Source organism: Gekko japonicus, unplaced genomic scaffold (genome assembly GCF_001447785.1).
Source record: "Gekko japonicus isolate JY-2015 unplaced genomic scaffold, Gekko_japonicus_V1.1 scaffold1784, whole genome shotgun sequence".
Lineage (NCBI taxonomy): Eukaryota > Metazoa > Chordata > Lepidosauria > Squamata > Gekkonidae > Gekko > Gekko japonicus.
This window is the reverse complement of record NW_015168101.1, coordinates 176,986-198,567: the sequence shown is the minus strand read 5'-3', so window position 1 is coordinate 198,567 and position 21,582 is coordinate 176,986. Positions and strand designations below refer to the sequence as shown.

At 41.3% G+C, this 21,582-nt stretch overlaps 1 protein-coding gene across 1 annotated transcript in view; it reads right to left on the bottom strand.

The window, feature by feature from the left end:
* The window catches only part of LOC107113457 (latent-transforming growth factor beta-binding protein 1-like), a gene marked incomplete at its 5' end in the record, with an annotated part of 230,320 nt that overhangs the window by 32,157 nt on the left and 176,581 nt on the right, over nt 1-21,582 (bottom strand). Inside the window, 5 exons of the mRNA XM_015414785.1 lie at nt 10,381-10,551; nt 11,905-12,045; nt 15,280-15,408; nt 18,736-18,822; nt 20,091-20,273. Of these exons, the coding sequence (XP_015270271.1) occupies nt 10,381-10,551; nt 11,905-12,045; nt 15,280-15,408; nt 18,736-18,822; nt 20,091-20,273 (711 nt within the window). The remainder of the gene's footprint in view (nt 1-10,380; nt 10,552-11,904; nt 12,046-15,279; nt 15,409-18,735; nt 18,823-20,090; nt 20,274-21,582) is intronic.

The following is a 21,582-nucleotide window of genomic DNA, read 5'->3' as shown; positions in this document are numbered from 1 at the left end:
TAAGGGCTAGAAATTTGGTTTTTAAAAATGAAATGGAGAGTCCAAGGAAACTGAATCCTGAGCCTGCCCTATAGCACATTCTGAATTTTTTCTGCACATCCATGATTACAATTTACTAATATTTATTTATTTATTAAATTTATACCCCACCCTCCCCGCCAGGGCAGGCTCAGGCAGCTTACATAAAAGTGAATGCATAGATAGCAGTTGAATTTATCATAACATCATCTAAAACAGGTAAATTAGAAAACAATTAAACATCAAAAGTGCTAGCAGTATCTATTTAGCCTGGGTGTTTTGCTCAGCACACAGTACACCATCTCTACATACCAAGGTGTTCACCTCATACTGAGCTTTGCCATGCAGCTGTGGCTTTACAGTATGGCACAGTTTGCAAAATGCTTTAATTCAGTCCAGATCTAATTGTGTGAATAATAATTGTTCAAACTACTCCCAAAAAGATGAAACTATCAGTCTTATTAATACAAAGATCCTAGACAATAAAACTGGTTATCAGCCCTAATACACACCAATCATTTCTGAAACCGCAATGATTAAAGATGATAGCTACAACTAATACCTTCTCTGAAACCAGAACTCTGCTAAGGAAATATTGTTCCAAGCCTGGGTCAAAGGAAAACTGCAATCCAATACCCAGACATTTTATTCTAGCATATCTGCCTACATCACTGACACAGATTTATTTCCGATGTGTGTCAGTCAGCACCTCCCATCCATTTTTTACTTAAGATGATTTGTAATGAAATATAAAACCTACATTGGCTAAATGCATGATTACATTACAGATGTTTTCTCTCTTGCCTTTCCAAATTAACAGCAATCACAGAAATGGCACAGGAAACATACAGAGATTATTTAAACCTTTGCACTCAAAAGCACCCTGAGATTTGTAACTTGTGCCAGAATGTAAGAAAAGATGCTTTAACCCTTATGTGTGTGGCTGCTAGCCTCCAGGTGGTGGGTAGAGATCTCCTGGGATTACAACGGTCAGTTCACTTGGAGAAAATGGCCACTTTGGAAAATGGACTCAATGGCATTATACCCCATTGAAGTCCATCCCCTCCCCGAACCCCACCTTCCTCAGGCTCTACCCCCCAAATCTCCAGGTATTTTCCAATCCAGAACTGGTGACCCTAGTGATGTGTGAAACTGCTCTTCATGTTGAGCTATCTTCAAGATACTTGTCTCAGGACCAGAACACATTTCAGACTATACAAGTATCTAATCTGAACTACAACAAATCAACTATTTTTGTTTTGGGGTTTTTTTTGGGGGGTAATTGCTAGTAATTGTTTGTGCGTTTACCTACTATTACCTACTATTCAACAGCCTGATTTGGTAATACTTATTGCCAGCTTTGTTCCTGAAGTCTCACAGGCAAGCCAGTGTTTTAACAGTAAGGTTTTTATGGAAACACTCTAATAGCAAGGAAGGAGGTAAACTCCTCATTAATGATTCCACAAACAGAAACTTTCCAGTGGAACACATTAATCACTTAGCTAGAGGCTGGGTTCACATGATCTTTCAAACCCAAGATCAAAACAAGCCACATGTTCACAGGCTCCAGGTCTTTCAGCAGATCTTAAGAGCTCATCATAGTTCACTGTGATAAACTATGGTTAATGCTTGTCCTGATTCAGAAATTCACTTTAGGCCATGGGTTCTGTTGCTGGTTAGGAAGCCAAGCCCTAAATATAGTTTGCCAGTTCAGATTCTGGGGTAAACTCTGGTTAGTACTATAAGCAGGAAAGGGAAATTACACTAGAAGGGAAGAGGAAGTAAACAAGCCTCCAGCTCATTTCCAGTCCTCCAAACAAAAGTATTTGACCTGAACCATAGTGAATATACATTTATTTCAATTCTCCCTACTTATGTTATTCATTTAATACTTTTACTAGCTGCCTTTCTATCTTATAAGAACTCAAGGCATCTTACAATGTATATAATAATAAAATACAATAAAATAAGTTTTAAAAACTAGTTAAAAGCTAGGTGCAACCACTTCAAACCACAGCAATCATTTGATTTTCTAAGGTGACCTCTTTGTTAAGCAGCACTCCCAACCTGTGGACGTGGCTTTTCAAGGGGAGTGTAATCCCATCCAAAACAAGGTGTGCCTTTCTACTAGCCCAGAAAACTCTGTCTTATCAGGAGTAAGTTTCAGCTTGTTCATTCTCATCCAGCCCATTACTGACTCCAAGCACCGGTTTAGAACATTAAGTGCTTCATTGGAATTAGGTGGAAAAGAACGGCAGAGCTAGGTATCATCCGCATATTGGTGATACCACAGCTCAGAACTCCTGATAAACTCTCCTAGTGGTTTCATATAGAATAGCATGGGGGGTAAGATGGAACACTGTGGAACCCCACAGGCCAGCAAGCCATGAGGCAGAGCAGGAATTCCCCAGCACCACCTTCTGGGACCAGCCTCTCAGATAGGACTTGAACCACCATAACATGGTGAATTTTAGACCCAGCACTGAGAGGTGACCCAGTAGGATACCATGGTCGATGGCATCAACAGCCGCTGAGACATCCAGGTGAACTAGCAGTGTCATGTTCCCCATCTAGTTCTTGATAGAGGTTATCAACCAAGGTGACCAAAGCAGTCTCTGTTCTAAATCTCAGCCTAAATAGGTCTAGAAAACCAGCCTCTTTCAAGAGCTCCTGGAGCTGAGAAACAACCTCCCCCCCAGCAACTTACCTAAGAATGGAAGATTGGAGACTCATCAAAAGTTCCCCAACATGGCATGGATAGTTTTTTCAGAAAAGGTCTTAATCACTGCCTCATTGAGCACAGGTGACATAACACACACTCTCAAGGAAGCATTTACCATTCCTCTTATTCAGCCAGCCCCCCTTGTCTCCTTTCTGTGCACTACTGATCACTTTCCACTGCTGTGACTGTAGAACTTAAGCAGCCAAAAACTTTCCTGAAGAAGGAGAAACTGTGGTGGAGGACAGAGAAAAAGCAGATAGGCTTAGTGACTTTTTTGCCTCTGTTTTCTCCCAGAAGAACTCGAGCCCATCTAGAGATGGTATAGGACATAACAGGACACATGAGTGTCCAGTTGACATTGACAGGGAGGTTGTGGAGGGGCACCTGGCTGCACTGGACGAATATAAATCCCTGGGCCAGATGGTGTGCACCCAAGAGTGCTCAAAGAACTGTCTAATGAACTTGCAGAGCCTCTATCCATCATCTTCAAGGCCTCCTGGAGGACTAGGGAGGTGCCACAAGATTGGAGAAGAGAGAAGGTTATCCCGATCTTTAAGAAAGGGAAGAAGGATGACCCGGGAAACTACAGGCCGGTCAGTCTGACTTCTGTTGCTGGGAAAATATTAGAGCAGATTTTAAAGGGATCGATCTGTAAGCATCTGAAGGACCACTTAGTGATCTGGGGAAGTCAGCATGGTTTTGTCCCCAACAGATCTTGTCAGACCATCCTGGTTTCCTTCTTTGACTGTGCGACGAGCTTACTTGATCGTGGGAACTCTCTTGATGTGATTTACCTGGATTTCAGTAAAGCTTTTGATAAGGTTCCCCATGACATTCTGATGGGCAAACTGGAACACTGTGGACTGGACTATAGGACAGTTCGGTGGATAGGGAACTGGTTAGAGGACCGCACCCAAAGAGTGGTGGTCAATGGCATTTCATCAGATTGGAGGGAGGTGTCCAGTGGGGTGCCGCAGGGCTCAGTTTTGGGCCCGGTACTTTTTTTTATTTTTACCAATGATCTGGATAAAGGGGTAGAAGGGCTCCTTATTAAATTTGCTGATGATACCAAATTGGGAGGAGTAGCAAATGCCCGAGAAGATAGAGATAAAATTCAACAAGACCTGAATACTTTGGAAAAGTGGGCAGTTGTGCATCTGGGTCACAAAAATGTCAAGCAGAAATATTGGATGGGGGATACGTTTCTGGGGAGTAGTGTATGCGAAAGAGATCTTGGGGTAAGGGTGGACTGTAAACTAAATATGAGCGGTCAGTGTGATGCGGTGGCAAAAAAAAATTCAGTCTTGGGATGTATTAAAAGGGTCATAGCATCGAAATCGCAGGAGGTCATAGCCCCTCTGTATACTGCCTTGGTCAGGCCGCACCTTGAGTACTGTGTGCAGTTCTGGAGGCCTCACTTCAAAAAGGATGTGGACAAAATCGAGAGGGTGCAGAAAAGAGCGACAAGGATGATCAGGGGTCTAGAGACTGAGCCCTACGAAGAAATTCTAAGGGCCTTGGGAATATTTAGTTTGGAGAAGAGGAGAATTAAGGGGGGACATGATTGCTCTCTTTAAATATTTGCAAGGCTGTCATTTGGAGGAGGGCAAGGAGCTGTTCCAGTTGGCAGCAGAGCATAGGACCCGAAGCAACAGGTCTAAATCACATGCAGAAAGGTATCAGCTGGATATTAGGAAAACATTTTTCATGGTCAGAGTGGTTCAAAGGTGGAATCAGCTGTCTAGGGAGGTGGTTAGCTCCCTTTCACTGGCAGCTTTCAAGAAGAGGCTGGATGAATATTTGTCAGAGATGCTTTAGGCTGGTCCTGCACTGGGCAGGGGGTTGGACTAGATGTTCTGTATGGCCCCTTCCAACTCTATGATTCTATGATCCTAAAACTTTTAGTTCACTTTCAAAAGCAGGGGGTTAATTTTTTAACTATTTTTGAAAGAGACAGACAATAGTAACCTTGTTCAGAGGCCCAGAGTTTTGTCCTGTGTGAGTCACATCTTTGACTACAAGAAAATTCTGGTTTAAAAACAGATTGCTTGTCACTGAAACAAAAATCCATCTTCTTTGGGTAAAAGCATATGTATGTTTCATGTTCTAAATTTTCTGGTGTTAATGTTTTTCCTATTTCTGTAATTCATGTTTAAAACATTCATGGATTTGGGAAATATACAGCTCCAGTAGTAAATCAAATCCAATCAATATATAAACCTAAAATTCTAATATAGAGCAACTCCAGTTTTCCCAGACAGGACTTGAACCTATGACCTTCTGGTCAAGAAGTGTGAAAGTTTCTTCCTGAGCCAACAATATCACTTTAAATGCTGCATACTGAAGGCAGGGCAAAATGATTCTTTCATACACTTAATTCAGCTCTATGTTTTTCTTGGGGAAAATTCTGTAAAATGGAATGAGGGGGGGGGGAGGTACCAGAATATAACCTCATGGTTTACCAAGCCTTATACTCACTACATTCCACCAAAAAAACCCAAATAAAACAACAGAAGTGCTAATTATTGAGGATCAACTAATGATTTCTGGTTTTAAATCTGGGCAAATGGTCTGATTATTCTCTATATATTCAAATATATGTATATGCTATATACTATTTATATAATACTTTAAGTTGTAACCCACAGAACCAATGTGCCAGTGTCACCTCCTCCTGAGCACCAGCATGCCTAGGGACTGCATATACCTCCTGTGTCAGAGCAGGCAGCTAGGAGAACTGGGGTACACCATGGCCCAGTTGATCTACAACATTTCCTGAAGTTACTATGGCTTGCTCCGGCAATAATAACAGATGGAACCCCAAGCCTATGGCTTGTAGTTCCACCATTATTGGGTATGGTCCACCAGCAACCTTTATAGATGGGCTATGATAGAAGACCCCTGGATTCAGGCAGGAAGCCATTTTCTAGGTGTGTGGCACCAGGTAAATATGGAAAGTCAGTGCAGTGGGATTTGTGGATGATGCTCTTAGCATAAAAGTAGTCTATGCCTTTGGCTTTCTATCTCCTCTTAATAACAAATTAAGGGAAGCCATCAAAATTACTCTGTTATACAACTCTTAACTATGCGCACACCAAAGTCCACAATCATCAACCCTAGACAGCAGTGGTTAGTCATGAGCTAGATGTTTGTGTTGATTTATGTACCACATTTTTATTGCACCCTCCCTTCCATAGACCAGGGTAACACACCATGTTTTTTCCTTCCTCACAATAAACCAGTGAAGTTGAGCAAGCAGTATGCTTCACGGCAGAGCTGGAATTTAAATAAAGCCAGCTCACCAGAGCCAGCCTGCTAGCCACTACACTAGTTCTTATCTGCAACATTTATATCCAGCTGCTTCCCCTTGAAAGTGGCCCAGTCAAAGCGGATATCTACTAGAAGATACTTGGAGATACAGGATCTTATCACCATTTTCCAAATAGAAACAGCAGCCATGCAGGTCCCTGATCTAGAGTTAGAGGGGGGAATACTCCTCCATAGTTTGACCATTGAAACCCCCACACTTGCTGTTTGGAGCTGGGGTGGGGGATTAGCATCATTTTTCCTTCCAAGGCTCCCTGCCCCCGCTCCCCTGAATCAGGACTTTGTGCAGATGCTATTTTTATTTTAAAAGTGCTGGGGAAATCTGATTGAATTAGCTTTTTGAGTTGTTAGATGCATACCCTTGCTTTTCTGACAGTAACAATAATTTTGGACAGAGTTTTTTAAAAAGCTAATTTCATAACTTACAGGGCATTTACAGGGTTCTTGGCAGAAATACTAATACCCTGCTGATATGAACTCACATTTCAGAATTAAGAAATCTAATTCACAGTAAATTCACAGATTTCAGACAATTCTCACTTGCAGTACGCAAGCTCATCTTTGGCTGATTTTGGTAGATTCTGAAGCTGAATCTTTGACAAAAGAATCCAAACTATCAATCAAAAATGTAATACTTGTTTCATAAAAGGCCTCATAGAAATATGTTCCAATGGACATTTCATGAAATGCTTTAATGCTGACAACCACAAAATCTGTCCTGGTATTAAACCCAGAAGCCATGATCCAGAAAGTCCCTAGTGAACATGCATTATATTTTTGTTTTCATTTTATGCTCTGTAGCGCCCCATTTCCCCTCCCACTCAGACCACCCTGGTATCACACAAGAGAATTTAACATATGGTTAACATGATTGGGTGGAGAGACGCTGCTGGAGTGAAAACTTAAAAAGCAAAATCAGCCCAGGTTGTTAAAACAGTGCAGGCGTCTGGGACTCTCTAGATTCTGGCCACCGTATGCACAGTCAGTAATTAATAAGGTATGCCATAGGTTTAATGAATGATCTCATTGAATTTCATGGGAGTGAAAGCACAGCAGTGACTGAGAGTGTTAGGTACAAAAGAATGAATAAGTGTATAACATGATGTAGGCCACCAGCTCCACAGGGGATACAACAAGTATTCATAAATTCTGCCATGGCACTATCTAGACAGACAAACTGCAACTGTCCCTTTTACTACTCCAGTACATTCATCTTTCCCCTTACGCTCTTCAACAAAGGGCCCAAGAGGCTCTTTTTCTTTAGAGGCAGCAGGCAACAAAGTTAATATATATTTGCAGTTTTACCCAAAGAGGCAGTGAAAAGTCCATGTTTGCCTTGTTTGCAAAAAAAATCCCAATGTATTTCAATTGATGCTTCCTATTATAGTTTCTCAAAAGCATGATTTTATTTTGGAACAGCAGTGACACTACACTGGTATTACATTAATATAGTGGCATGAATGTTTCAAATCAGGATATAATGCTTCAGCTTAAGGGGTGCAGAGAAAATATTCTCACAGAGGACTATTTCTTAGAAATGGCATAAAATTTAAAAATATGCTTCAGAAAATATCACTATGTTAGTTTTATATTGTGTTACAGGATATGTTTTTATTACCTACTCATATCATGTAAAAAGCACTTCTACTTCCCCAACAACTTAAAATTTAATATATCTGTTGGCTTTAATTCTAAGTGAGTTCACACATTCACACTACTGGCATCAGTCTGTGTGTGATGAAGTGCTCTGGGATTTTCATCTTGATAAAGTGAGTCTATAAAGTGAATGTTAAACATACTTCTGTATTTGCTAATTCTTATAAATGCACCCCTTTATGTTGTAGAGCTGATATACAATCTTAAAAATGTAAAATTGGTTTTGAATGATAAAATTTTGTGGGGATGATACAGAACAGTGATTTCTTAAATACATTTTTTCTTGAATCGCTAATTTCATTTATAAAGATGACCTTCTGATGTAATAAGAAGCAAGTATTTATATGCTGTTCTGCACCCCTTGCATCAATTCCATTACAAGGGATGCCTTGGTGAACATAGGTAATTGGAATTTCCCATACTAGATAACGGAGGAAACTGTATTTTATTCCCCTCATTTTGTTCTGTTATGTACTTCTATCTGACATTGAAGGGCACGCTATGGCTTATGTGTTCCAACACCTCAGCGGCAGTCTACAACTTATACAAGAGCCAGACCAAAGGTGATGCCCGCTACTCCCAGCTGTCTGTGGGAAAATCCTTTTTCATGATGTCATCTTAATTTAAGGGAATTAAATTATGTATGCACCCTAATAAACTGGTAATTTGGAATTACTGTCTTGACTGAGGAATTTGCAGATAATTATCACATGTTCCTGACCAAATTTCAAGAAGAGAAGATAATTTTATTTATTTTATTTTTCAGATTTTTACCCCACCCTCCCGGCCAAAGCTGGCTCAGGGCGGCTCACATAAAAGCAGATAATTACAATAAAACATACTTGTAGTTAAAACAAATATAAATTCATAATAAAGGGCTAGTGGTTCTTAATAGTCATATAGCAGTATCAGCCAGTGTAGAACGTTCTCCACTCGCAGTCAGCTCTCGATGTTAGTTGGATGTCCCTGCAGGGTTCGCTGTTCTTTAAGGCTGTTGATGGCAATTTTCAGGGTCCAGGGCCCTCTCCCTTTTAACTACCGATGTTCTTCATTGGTGGTGGCGGCTCCCAAAAGCCTGGCGGAAGAGCTCTATTTGACAGGTCCTGTGGAACTGCAAAAGGTCCCGCAGGGCCCTGATCTCCTTCGGGAGCTCATTCCACCAGGCTGGGGCCGCCACCGAAAAGGCCCTGGCCCTGGTTGTTGACAGCCTAGCGTCCTTAGGACCTGGGAGGGCCAGCCGGTTCTGGGGCCCTGACTGCAGTGCTCTCTGGGGAACATACGGGGAAAGGCAGTCCCTTAGGTATGTAGGTCCCTGACCATGTAGGGCTTTAAAGGTAAGAACCAGCACCTTGAAACGAATCCGGGATGCTATTGACAGCCAGTGCAATCCCTCCAGTACAGGCTGTATGTGCTCCCACCTTGTTGTTGTTCAGTTGCACAGTCGAGTCCGACTCTTCGCGACCCCATGGACCAGATCCTGCCAGGCCCTCCTGTCTTCTGCCGTCCTCTGAAGTTGGCTCAATTTCATGTTTGTTGCATCGATGACACTGTCTAACCATCTCATTCTTTGCCGTCCCCGTCTTCTTTGACCTTCAATCTTTCCCAGCATCCGGGTCTTCTCCAGTGAGTGCTCCCTTCTCATTTGGTGGCCAAAGTATTTGAGCTTCAGTTTCATTATCTGGCCTTCCAGGGAACAGTCAGGGTTGATTTCTTTTAGGATTGACTGATTTGATCTTCTTGCAGTGCAAGGGACTCTCAAGAGTCTTCTCCAGCACCATAGTTCAAAAGAATCTATTCTTCGGCGCTCAGCCTTCCTTATAGTCCAACTCTCACAGCCATACATGACTACTGGGAATACCATTGCTTTGACCATGCAGACTTTTGTTGGCAGGGAGATGTCTCTACTTTTTATCATGCTGTTTAGGTTCGCCATCACTTTCCTCCCAAGGAGAGCCCCATCAACAGCCTGGCAGTGGCATTTTGCACCAGCTGCAGCTTCTGGATTTGAGACAAGGGCAGCCCCATATAGAGAGCATTACAGTAGTCCAGTCTCAAGGTGACCATTGCATGGATCACTGTCGCCAGATCATTGTGTTTGAGGAAGGGAACCAACTGGAGGACAAAACCTAACCACTGGAGACTGGAAAGATTTATCCCAAGAAATTTCTCTCCAAGGTGATCTTGACCCTTCTATGTGGCCTCCTTTCTAGTGAAGAAAGGGTTAACCAAAAAATGAAGTTGGCAGCAGCACATTGAGAACAGGGAACACACAGATTTGATCCTGATTCAAGGTGAAGCCTCTGCAGAGAAATCTTAATTTCACCATATGAAACACATTGAAAATTACTGGGGGCAGGGGAACAACAACAAAAAAAGAATGAAGGGAAAATGCCACCTTGTAGAAATAAACCCACATCAGCTGAGGAGGCAAAGATCTGAAGTGCCACAGTAATTGGGACTGACACTAGAAGGTTATCAAGCAACTAGAATTACCATATGACTGAAGTAGTGTGTGATCTCATCTTCTGAACAATGTGGGTAATGAAATTCTAAACATCTTGCGACCTGATCTTCAGCCAGTCCTATACCAAGTTTAGGTTCTGAACAATTTGAGTTTAATTATGAAATTTTCCCCAAATCACTAGTAAATGTCTTACCTGAGTCCTTCATGGGACAGAGAGCACACTGCATGCCCCATGCTTCACCATATAAACAACAGCACTCCGTGTAAGTAGTTTGCTTTCCAACAAGAGGCCGGCTGCAAACAAAATCATCACTCAGATGTTGCCAGCAAAGGTCCTGGTAGACATCGGTGTCTTCAGTTTGCTCTGAAATGTGAGACAAAGATCTGTAACTATTGCAATGCACTTTGTATTTCAAAACTTCGTGTAGTACAATATGGTCCAGATTTGCATCATGAGAACTGCTATACTTATTTCCTGCAAAGTTAGAATGATTTTGTAATGTAAAAATGTTTATGACACCAAATAAAGGCAAAGTTTTAAGGGCAGTTTAATTCATAAGCAAACAGAAACCACACAGAATCAAGATTAAGGCTCTATTTCACTCCTAAATCCTCCAACACCAGCTAATTTCACATGATAGATCCTGTGCAGCAATGTGAAAGCCACAGCAATGCTGCCTCTTCCTGCACCTCTGGGACACTTGGAAAAGTCCAGACTATGCAAGGGAAGCCGACGCTATGGCTCCTCTCCTACTGTCAACCCAGTTTTATTAAGCTGATGCTGGTGTGGAGAGAAGCTGTCTTTGAAGTTCTCACATCAGCACTGGTGCTGCTGTAAACTCCTACTCTTACAGGATAATACAAATATCTAGCCAGAGTATTTTTTAAATGTGGAGTGTGCTTTAATAATTAAGTGAATGGGGAAGCAGCTGCAAACAAATCCTGGATCTCTATGAAGGGGGCTGGGCCCCACAGAATACTTTTGCCTCACACAAGAGCTCTTGCACAAACAGAAACACAAGAAAAGTCATTGCAAGCAACATCACTATGTCAATTTGACTGTATCATGTCTTGCATTTCCACTTGCCTATATGTCAGCATTGCCTGCCCCCCCCAATAGAGTCCTTAAATCAAACCATACTGCACTTTCAAACTGGACTGTAATGATTTTGATTTTTGTACACAGCAATAAGGGTTGCAAGTGAAAAATCAGCATATGATCTTACAATATTTCTTGCACAACATCTTGTGCAAATGGGACTACATTGAATAAAACTAATGCACGGCAGGCTCCAACCCCGAATATCGACTGTGGCCATACTGCTGACAAATATTGGAGTCTTTGAGAAATGTGTATGAACAAGTGAAACATGTTTGCTCAAACTCTGAGACATAGATGAAGAGTTCCCCAACACCGAATGGATCAGGGCAACAAATACTGAGGCACCTAAGTGATGGACCGCTGCCACAGATGTCATATCTGTAAAATACACACTTGTCTCAAAAACAGAGCAATAACTAGTCAAGACTGCCCTCAGTTAACCAACCCTTTCCAAGTTTTGCTAAACTAAATGGAATGTATACCAGCAAAACAGGAAGATTATGACTCCAAATTCTCTCAGAAAGAAAGAACTGACATAATTTAAAAGTAACCTCACTACATCCTTGCTGATGTCCTTGAACCCCATAACAATGCAATGGATGCAATAAGGCATACCACTAGATTCTGCTGGTTTGATACATCGCTTTTCTGTGGAATCCAGGACCATTGGGTGGGTACAGAAACAGCTGTAAGAGCCTTCATTGTTGACGCACTGGCCATCGATACAGCTGTTGGGGTCTTGACATTCATCCGTATCTATTAAACAGAAATGAAAAGGAACATCATTGTCCAACAAGATGACTATTGTAAAATAATATGTGTTTTCAGAAATGCCTGAATGCTTCATAGGTGATACTCTCTTTCTTCTTATGCATTTACAGGAACTGAAAAAACCCTCAATTGGTTGTTCTCATGCAAGGAAAAATATTGTGCTGAACGCCTCACATGGTGGTCCACAGATTTATCCTGGGTTTATCCAGGATTTTGCTCTTCCATGTTCACTGTTGCTTTTATTAGCAAGCACATTTTAGAAAAATTGCATGTATGTTCCTCCTCCAAACAAGGGTAAACAGGCTGCTGGACCATAAGCAACATGATCTTAAATATAAAGATACTACACCTCAGCTTTTTCCTGTTAACTTATTTTACACAGGGGCAGCAACAGTGTAACTTTAAGAAAATAAGTGGCTTCATATCAGGAAAGAAAAGTTCTTTGGACCCAAGATGGAATTAGCCTCTTACTGTGGTTTCCGTTTATTATGTTATTCCACACAGAATGGTTTTCTGTTTAAACTGCAAAAATCAGGGTCGTGACTAGGAATAATTTTCAGGAAAATGGCAAAAGGTAAATGAGTAGGCAGTTCCACAGACTAACAGAGAGTACATTTATGATGATCAAGAGTGTGAATTGCTATTCCATATTGCATACTGGGCTCTGTTGGGGGGGAATATCTGTACTTAATAATATTCATTTCCTCAAATAGATTTTTTTGCAAATAGGAAAGTTCACTTCCCAGAGATGAGTCCAATAATAGACTCAAGCAGGGGTCATTTGGGAGGGGGACGCGGGGGGACGCCATCCCCCCGGGTGAGGTGCGGGAGGGCGGGGCCTGGAGCTCCCTGCTGGTGCCCGCTGGAGGTCGCCGCCGGCTGTGGGGAGGACACACTTCCGGTGATGTCAGGGGGTGTGGCATATGCTAATGAGTTATGCTAATGAGTTCCCCTAGCTCTTTTTCTACGAAATGACCCCTGGACTCAAGCATAAAGTATAGAGGGCTGGCTGGTGTACAACTCAACGAATTATGCTCAGGTTTGGTAGAACAAGAGTCTACAAATGACAGTCAGAAACTAGAGATGAACTGTATTCCCCTAGGGTTAGCATATTGCTCCAGATACTGCCAGTTTGAATCTATCAGCACCCTTGCCAAGATTTGCTGTCCTCAATGAGATATTTTCTGAAACAAGGCCAAACCAGGCACAGTGGGGTGTAACTATGCAGCTTAGTGCAGTGGATACATGGCAATCAGTGATTGAGCAACAAATGAGAGTGACCCATGCCCTTACCGGTGTGCACTGCTGGGGGGGGGGGAAGGACAGTTGTTCTGCACCATACAGCTACTTGGTTGTCAAATGGTCAGCAACACTCAGCATGGGGTTGGGACACGATCAGCATACAATGGATGCTGCTGGACATTCAACAGCTGTAACTTTACAGATTGCAGCCTCAGACATTCTCTGCATCCCTGAAAAAGTGTGGCAAAAGTGTGGAGACCCAATCCCTCTTGGTTGATTCTATTTCTTACTGCCACTGATGGAAGTTGTTCTTTACACGTAAGACAGCAGCTGTCATGGCTGTATTAGCATGCATGTACAGCAGTAAACAACATGGTAACACCAACAGTATTCTGCTAAGGTCAGTTTTGTGGCTACTCTCAGCAAAATAAATAAATCTTAAAACAGGCTTTTGGGGCCTAGAAACTGCTAAGTGGTGCTAACTGTTAACTGTGGGCTTTTAGCTCTTAGAGCATGTAATGATTTAAAGTTTGAAGAGTGTGTTTCTTTAAATGCTTGGTAAGTTTCAGAAGAGAAGGGGGGTGAAAGAGGGGGATGAGTGAGTGAGGTGATTGGTTGGTGACTGAGAGTGTATAGGAGGAGCTAAGAAGTAGAAAAAATTGGTAAGAGAGAAAAAGCAGCAGTTAACAGTCAGCAGTTAATGGCCAACAGTAAAACAGACAGCAGTCAGCAGAGTCTGAGAGCGCTGATTTCTGAAAAGTTCAGTCAACTGAACTGAAAGAGCAGTCTTCTGATAAGAATCCAACAAAGTGCTGTGAAAAACATTAGGATTCTAGGGAAGAAAGCAGTAATACTTGTAGAGGACATATTAGAGACTAGAAAGTCAAATCCTAATATTGTCAAAGTATTATAAGACTGTGAGAGAAAGAAGCTGGTGGAAACCCAAGTTAAAAGAAAGATTTAACTGAGCAAAATATATTAAAGCTAAGGACAATGTACATTCTGAAGAGAAAGGAGGACTTGAATGAGAGAAGTGATTGTGAAGAGAAAGAGATTGATAACTTAGTCAGAGGTTATTAACATCCACCGTTTTATTTACTGAAGCGATAAGTTGCTAAACATCCTGAAACCAATACACTTCTTGTACAAATAAAGCTTTATTTTGTTTTATGTAAATCTGGAGTCATATGCTGTTAAAATACAAGAGTCTTATCCTCAGGACCACAAAGTCCAATGAGGGGCACAGTACTATGGGAAAAGGTTAAATAATAAAATTGGAATTAAATTCCTGGTGGCAGCATTACATACCAAGAGACAGAGAGGGAGAGAAAGAGAGGGAGGGAGGAGTTGGGGGGGGGAGAGAGAGCGAGAACAAGAAAGTTAAAGACACACCTTATCTAACTACAAACTACAATACTTTTTGCATGGAAGTTACTTTTTATTTTTATGTATAAGATCCATTCCATTTCCCCACCCCAATTTTCCCAATGCATCATATGGAGAACTGGAGTGTACTTCGACACAGTCAGCAGCAACAATTCTGAGCCACCATAATCTAAGAAATTGCTGCCAGTCATATTGACATACAGCCACTTCACAGTGACATTTCTGCAAATAATCAGGGATACATGAAGCTGCCTTAAAGTGAATCAGACCACTGGTCCATCAAGATCAGTACTGTCTACTCAGACTGGCAGCAGCTCTCCAGGGTCTTTCACATCACCTACTACCTCATACTTTAAACTGGATATGCTGGGGATTGAACCTGGGACCTTCTGCAGGCCAAGCAGTTGCTCTGCCACTGAGCCACAGCCCCTCCCTTAATTTGGAAAGATCATGTGGCAAAAGTAAGCAGCTGTTTACACCTGTGAGTTGCCAACATGGATGGGCAAGAATTAGGTACCTTTGTTGACTTTCCACAGTGCTGGCTAGGAACATAGAAAGTGAAGGCACACAGTTAAGAGTATGCATACTTACCAAAGCACTGGAGTTTAATAGGATCATAGTATGTGCCCTGTTTGCAGTAACACTCGTAGCCTGGCTGTGTATTTAAACAGAAGCCGTTCTTACATATCTCTTGTCCAAACAGCTGACATTCATCTGCATCTGCAGAGAAAACATAAAGGCATAAAACTCTTCAGTGGGCTTTCGGGCTGTAATATGAACGTTTAAGGTATTTTGCCAAGGTAGACTGTGGAATCCAGAAGTGGTTTTATGCTCCACTGTAATTCCCCAGGTTAAACAAGAATAAGAAGAGAACAGGGAAGATTCTGGCTGTATCCCTTGTCATTCATCTGCCAAAGTATTCGACTGAATACATAATAGAGAGTAAAGCCCTTTTTTTTAAGCCACTGCTGAATTATCTTGTACTTTATGTTCAAGACAACAATGATCTGGAGACCATAGTTTATTTTACTGACTGGTTTTCCTATCTTTAGCACCCACTAGTTGGGGTTAAAAGGTCTCTGTGAATAGTACCTGAATGGAGCTAGGATCCCACTCACGCACACATTCAGAAAGAATTACAATTTCGTGCCCTACACACAGGTACCTAGAAATGCACAGAGTTTATATATGGTGATGGTGAGGTATGGCTTACTTCCAGGTCCACTGGCTGACAGAGCATAGCAAAAGACCCACGTAGCTGTAATGTGATTGGCATGGAAAAAAGTTCTTTGTAGTCCTGCAGCTGCTATTCTCACTTTTCAGCTTCCACTCACTTGCCTTTGCAGGCTCAGATTTTAATAAACTTTAACTCAAACTGACTCTGTCTTTAATCTGCAATCTGATCTTTGTCTTGTGCTCTCTCTTTCTGTTTGTATTTCCAGATTTATGACTGCAGCTGTATGTGTGAACCAAATGAATGTGTTTGTCCCCAGTGTTTTGGGTGTGCTTAGCATCATTCAGTAGTGCTGTACTGGCTGAATGGTTTGCGTATCTTTGGGCTAACATAAAATTGTAGCTGTTGCATTTCACCAACATACATACTTAGTTGTACAACTTCAGTCCCATTAAGTACTTTACTTATGTGAACATGTTCTGTTTAAACAGTCACATAATCCTATTCCCATGTGTGGTACAAGTCATGTTCCTTATGCTGCACTGAATGGACATGCTTACTAAAGACAATGAGACTACTCGAGTTAGTGCTCTGAGAACCACTGTCTTCATCAAGTACTTCACCATTTCTTTACTTTCTGTAACTACTTTCATTTCCCCTGATTATATTGGCTAGGAAACACCCAAATTTTGTGCCCCCTTTCTTGTTCCAAGTTGAGTCTGATTTAAAATCTTGTTGAGAATTAACAATTTGTTTTTGGTCCCTGATCCAGAGATTTCAGTGAGAGTGGCTTTCTCCACACAGCCATAACTATAAATATTGTTCCACAGAATTCAAAAGGTACTTATTACTCTGCTATCTGGGGGCTTTTGACATAACTTAAACTGACAAACATTTCTACAAATTTAGGGAAAATCACTCTGTACCATGGAGCTGTAATGTCTTACATATAAGCTCATGCTTAGTAGACTGAACAGACAGCATGCAAATTGACCATTAGTGGTTTTATTCATATTTTACAGAAAAATACTCTTGCACATACCCTACTAGTTAGATCCAGGTGGTCAGCCATGTTGGTCTGAAGCAGCAGAAAAAAGTCTGAGTCCAGTGGGGCACCTTTAAAACCAACAAAGGTTTATTCAAGGTATGAGCTTTTTTGTGCAAGGCACACTTCTTCAGATACATTGGAATGGAAGGTAATGTATTTGAAAAAGTGTGCATACACGCAAAAGCTCATACCTTGAATATACCCTTCTAGTTGTAAGAGTTATTTCATACTCACTCCTTATTTTTGTTATATTTTGAATTTGCTTATTTTTTCAACTTTGTTTCTTATACTTTACCATGCATTTAATGGACATTATACGAGTGGGAGCAGCACATAAAGTGGGCCAAATTACCCAACTGTAAACCCATTGTTGTGACTAGAATTACTCTTCATTTATATCACATTAACAGTAGAAATGATGCCAAGAAAGAAATATTTTATATATCTGCTGAACTGTTCTATAGGTAAAACTCCCAAATACTTAGTTTTCCAGAAAGCATGAACAGGCTATATAAATATTTTTTCAGCCACTCTTCCAAAAATTGAGCAGCTTGAAGATTTTTTTAAAAAAATCTTAAGACAAAACTTGACATTCATACTACCAAAATAATGATTTTTTTTAAAAAAACTAGGAATTTAAACAACGCTATAGCTTGTGGAAGAAAACTGTAATTTGAAGGGGAACTGTACATTATATTGAAGGATCCTGAAGGATCATGCAAATGAATCACATCACCAAATACCATGACATTATATCAGCATCTTAAGTCATTACAGTACTTTGGTGTTGCTGGTTAGATACTGTGGGCACTAGAGTTTAAGATCAGAATATCAACCACTTAGGAAGCAACTTATTATTCTGTAATTTTTCTACACATGACAAAATGCACAGGCCCAACGTTCACTGACTTTAATGGGTATATATTAAAAATTTTGCCTGTAGTCCTTGGGTAGACGTCTAAATATTTAGATGGGAAAACTGCATTTCTCTCCAAGTGCTCATGCTGGGTTCATCTTATCAAGATAGTGCTGCCATTAAATGCTGGGTGAATATTTTTGCCCTGTGTGTGAAACACCTCTTTTTTTGCAATTTTTCCAGATCACTTTGTAAAAGGAAGAAAATGGGGGGGGGGGGGGTTGGAGAGAAAAAATAACCCTATTGCTAAGGCTCTCTTGCTCTAGTCCAGTTTGGACAGAATGTATATGAAAGTAAATTTTGATTGCAGCAAAAAGTCTTGCTGCATAGATCAGCAGGCTTCAACTTTGGGTCTCTTAACAACATTTGTGTGTGTGTGTGTGTGTATTCATAAGCAGTCTCAAACTGGCTGCATGTGGACATTGCCTGCAACAATTGCCAGCAAAGTATGACAAATTATGGTGTATTGGCCATTTTCCTGGAAATGGAGATGCAGTCCCTTTCCCCCCCCAATTCAGAGAAAAGGCACTGGGAAGACATCATTCACCCTTAACTGAGAATTTGCAGCCAAATCCGATCAGCTAACTTAGTATCGTAATTTCCTTAGGTTCACTGCAGAATTCCAGACTGATTGAAATCACACAGCAAAGAAGTTCATTCCATTAAAAAAACTGCATGAGCAGCAGATCAAGAAAACAATGGCTGCGAACAGTTGTTAAAAAAGGACGTTTTCTCCTCTCATGCCCTTCAACTCCCCTCATGCCCTTCCACTCCCTTTCTTTCGCCAAGTTATGCATCAAAAATCAAATTTCAGCAAAACCTGGCACAACTCATTTTCAAAACAGAATTGTTCTAATTTTTCCTAGGATCTGCGAAATACTGGGTCAAGTCTCTATAAATGGGGCTGACCTTCATAAGTTTCTGTAGTGGCTCCATAAGATGGATCTTCAGAGGGTATGAATCCTTTTCCTTCTGGGCACAGTTCAGTAAACTCAGCTGCGAGGAGGAAGAACCCAGAATCAGAAATGTATTAATGTATTGTGACATGAAATAGATGATGACTTTTCCATAGCATTCTGTTTCTCTATCATTTTATATTATTCATTTCCACTATTGCTCTTCACTGGAAAAATCATAATCAGCTATGTGGGAATTTTGGGAATCTTAACTCTCCCTCCCCAGCTTGCTACGCCAACCAACCTAAGTGTAAGATGGATCATAGGATTCAGATCATGGAGGGAGTGACATAAATTGTATGGGTAGCCAAGTGTCAGATTAAACAAGTTTTACAGTTTTGAGCCCTGTGATTTCTTCTTCAGCCAGCTTTCTGCTGTCAGACTTAATTTAGCCTACAGTGATTCGAAGCTTATGCTAAGGTAAGAATGTGAACAAGAAATTACTTTTCTTTGAAAAAACCCTCTCTTGGGATCTGAAGAGCTGGCACTTTTTTCCTGTGTGGTGTACCGTAGCTAGAAATGGGGGAAAGCCACAAGAAATCCACACACCGAGCTTCAACTCTGGGTCTCTTCAAAACATTTGTGCATATGTGCATGAGAAGTCTCAGTCTGGCTGCATGTGGACATTGCCTGCAACAATTCCAGCTGGAAAAGTTCCAGCATCATCAAAAGAAAACAATGCTGGTTACATGCCATGAGTACATGCGTAAGACTACATGACTGAGAAAAATCTGGGATGCTTCTGTATATAAAGACGTTATTAATTTAACCAACACTTTATTACTGGTATTTATTACTTGTATTCCTCATATTTGTGCTCTTCTAATCAACATTTCATTTTCAAGCAATGCTGGACAGGTAGAATTACAGTTTATACAATATATAGCACAATCAGAAATTAACATACACACACATTTTCGTTCTAATAAACTGAGCAGCTATAGAACGATAGGCTGGCAAATATCCAGATTATTAGGAGAGAAGTGTAATATATTTTAAATAAAGAACTGTCCAAAATAGGCAGGGAAGTAAATATAAAGTGCTGGATCCTATAGATGCAAGAGTAGAAGGTGCTCACTCAAGAGGGTACTTCCTACTTTCCTTAGCTTTGAAAGCCTTCGACTGAGAGGATCTGGGAAGAAGACCCATCAGTTACACTGCCCTACCTTGCTCCTTCATGAACACAGCAGATGAAAGGGAGCTATTTCTGCCCAATTCCCCTTCCTCACTTCAGTTACTGTGCAGCCTATTGCAGCCACTGACCCCATACTATTGAAAACTACCAGAGAATGGAGAATTGATGCTTACCACTTCCAAGCACAGGACATGGAAATATTTCACAGTTGTCACCCCAGCCAGCACCCAAAGTACAGCAGCATTCTTGTTTGGTCACATTGGATGTTAGGACATTATCACAGAAATTAGCATCATTTAAATTGTAGTAACATTCCTTCTTCTCATCTGCTGGTTCCTTGGTGTCTACTGTTACGTCTAAACATAACCAATGAAAGATACTACATCATACATGAAAAACAATGAAACATTCAGAAATAAACCCTCACAATCTCAGGTATACAAGTCACTATAATAACTGCCCGGAAGCAATTTCTATGGATTTAATGCTGAGTGATCTGTAAACCTTGATTAAGAGAATGAGACAAAAATGTAGGATTGCAAGTTCTCACTTCTGATTTGTTTCTTAAAAGTGTCAGTACTCAAATATAAGGCTGTGCTGATTTCCACCAATTTGCCCCTCCTTTGCAGATCCCCACAAAGCTGTTTCTGAGAATCTACTTTAAGAGAGTGCAGCAATGATTCTCCACTCCACTTTCTTATTACTGTAGTTGGATACAGGCCATTGTCTAGTAATCCTTACAGCAAACCTGTAAAGTAGATCAGTGTTATTATCTCCAGTGTACAAACTGTGGTTTGAGAGAGAGAGAGAGAGAGAGAGAGAGAAGTTCTGGCTTGCTTTATGTAAAGCTACCTGTGAGTTTAACGCAGTAGTGAGAGTGGACCTGGGGACATTATTTCTGTTCACCTTTCCAAATGTGCACTAAACTCTTTTATTGTTGATTTGCTGGAAGAGCTGCCCACAGGTGAGGAAAAAACCTGTCCTAATAAGAGACTGATTTGTACAAAGCGGACAAAGAGTTTTTACAACGTGGAAATCAGCAACAGTGTCTGCAGAAAAACAGGTTGCTTACCAGTAACTGGTGATCTTCGAGTGGTCATCTGTGCATTCACACCAATGGGATCTAGTGCGCCTGCGCTGGATCTGCCGGTGCCTAGCAAGCTCTCTTAAAAGGATTTTCGTGCCTGGCCCAACTGAGCATGCTCAGGAGCCCCAGTGAGCATGCCCAGAAGGGCAGGCACGGACATCCCACCAGTTCCTACCAACCGCCGCGCATCAATCTCCTAACAAAACAAGTAGAAGAAGACAGCAGCGGGGCAGGAGGGCGGGTGGTGTGAATGCACAGATGACCACTCGAAGATCACCAGTTACTGGTAAGCAACCTGTTTATCTTCTTCGTGGTCTCTGTGCTTCACACCAATGGGAGATTAGCGAGCAGTAGCCAACCTGGAAGTGGGTGCTGTCAGGTGTTTACTGCTTAGCCGATGATAAAACCTGACGTCCCAGACTGTCACTGGTGGACTGGCGGACGTCTAAGGCGTAGTGCCTGATGAAGGTATTAGGCGTGGCCCAGGTTGCGGCTCTGCAAATGTCTTGCAGCTGTACTCCCTTCAGGAAAGCAGTGGATGTAGCGACAGCCCTGGTGGAATGAGCCCGTACCGGGCC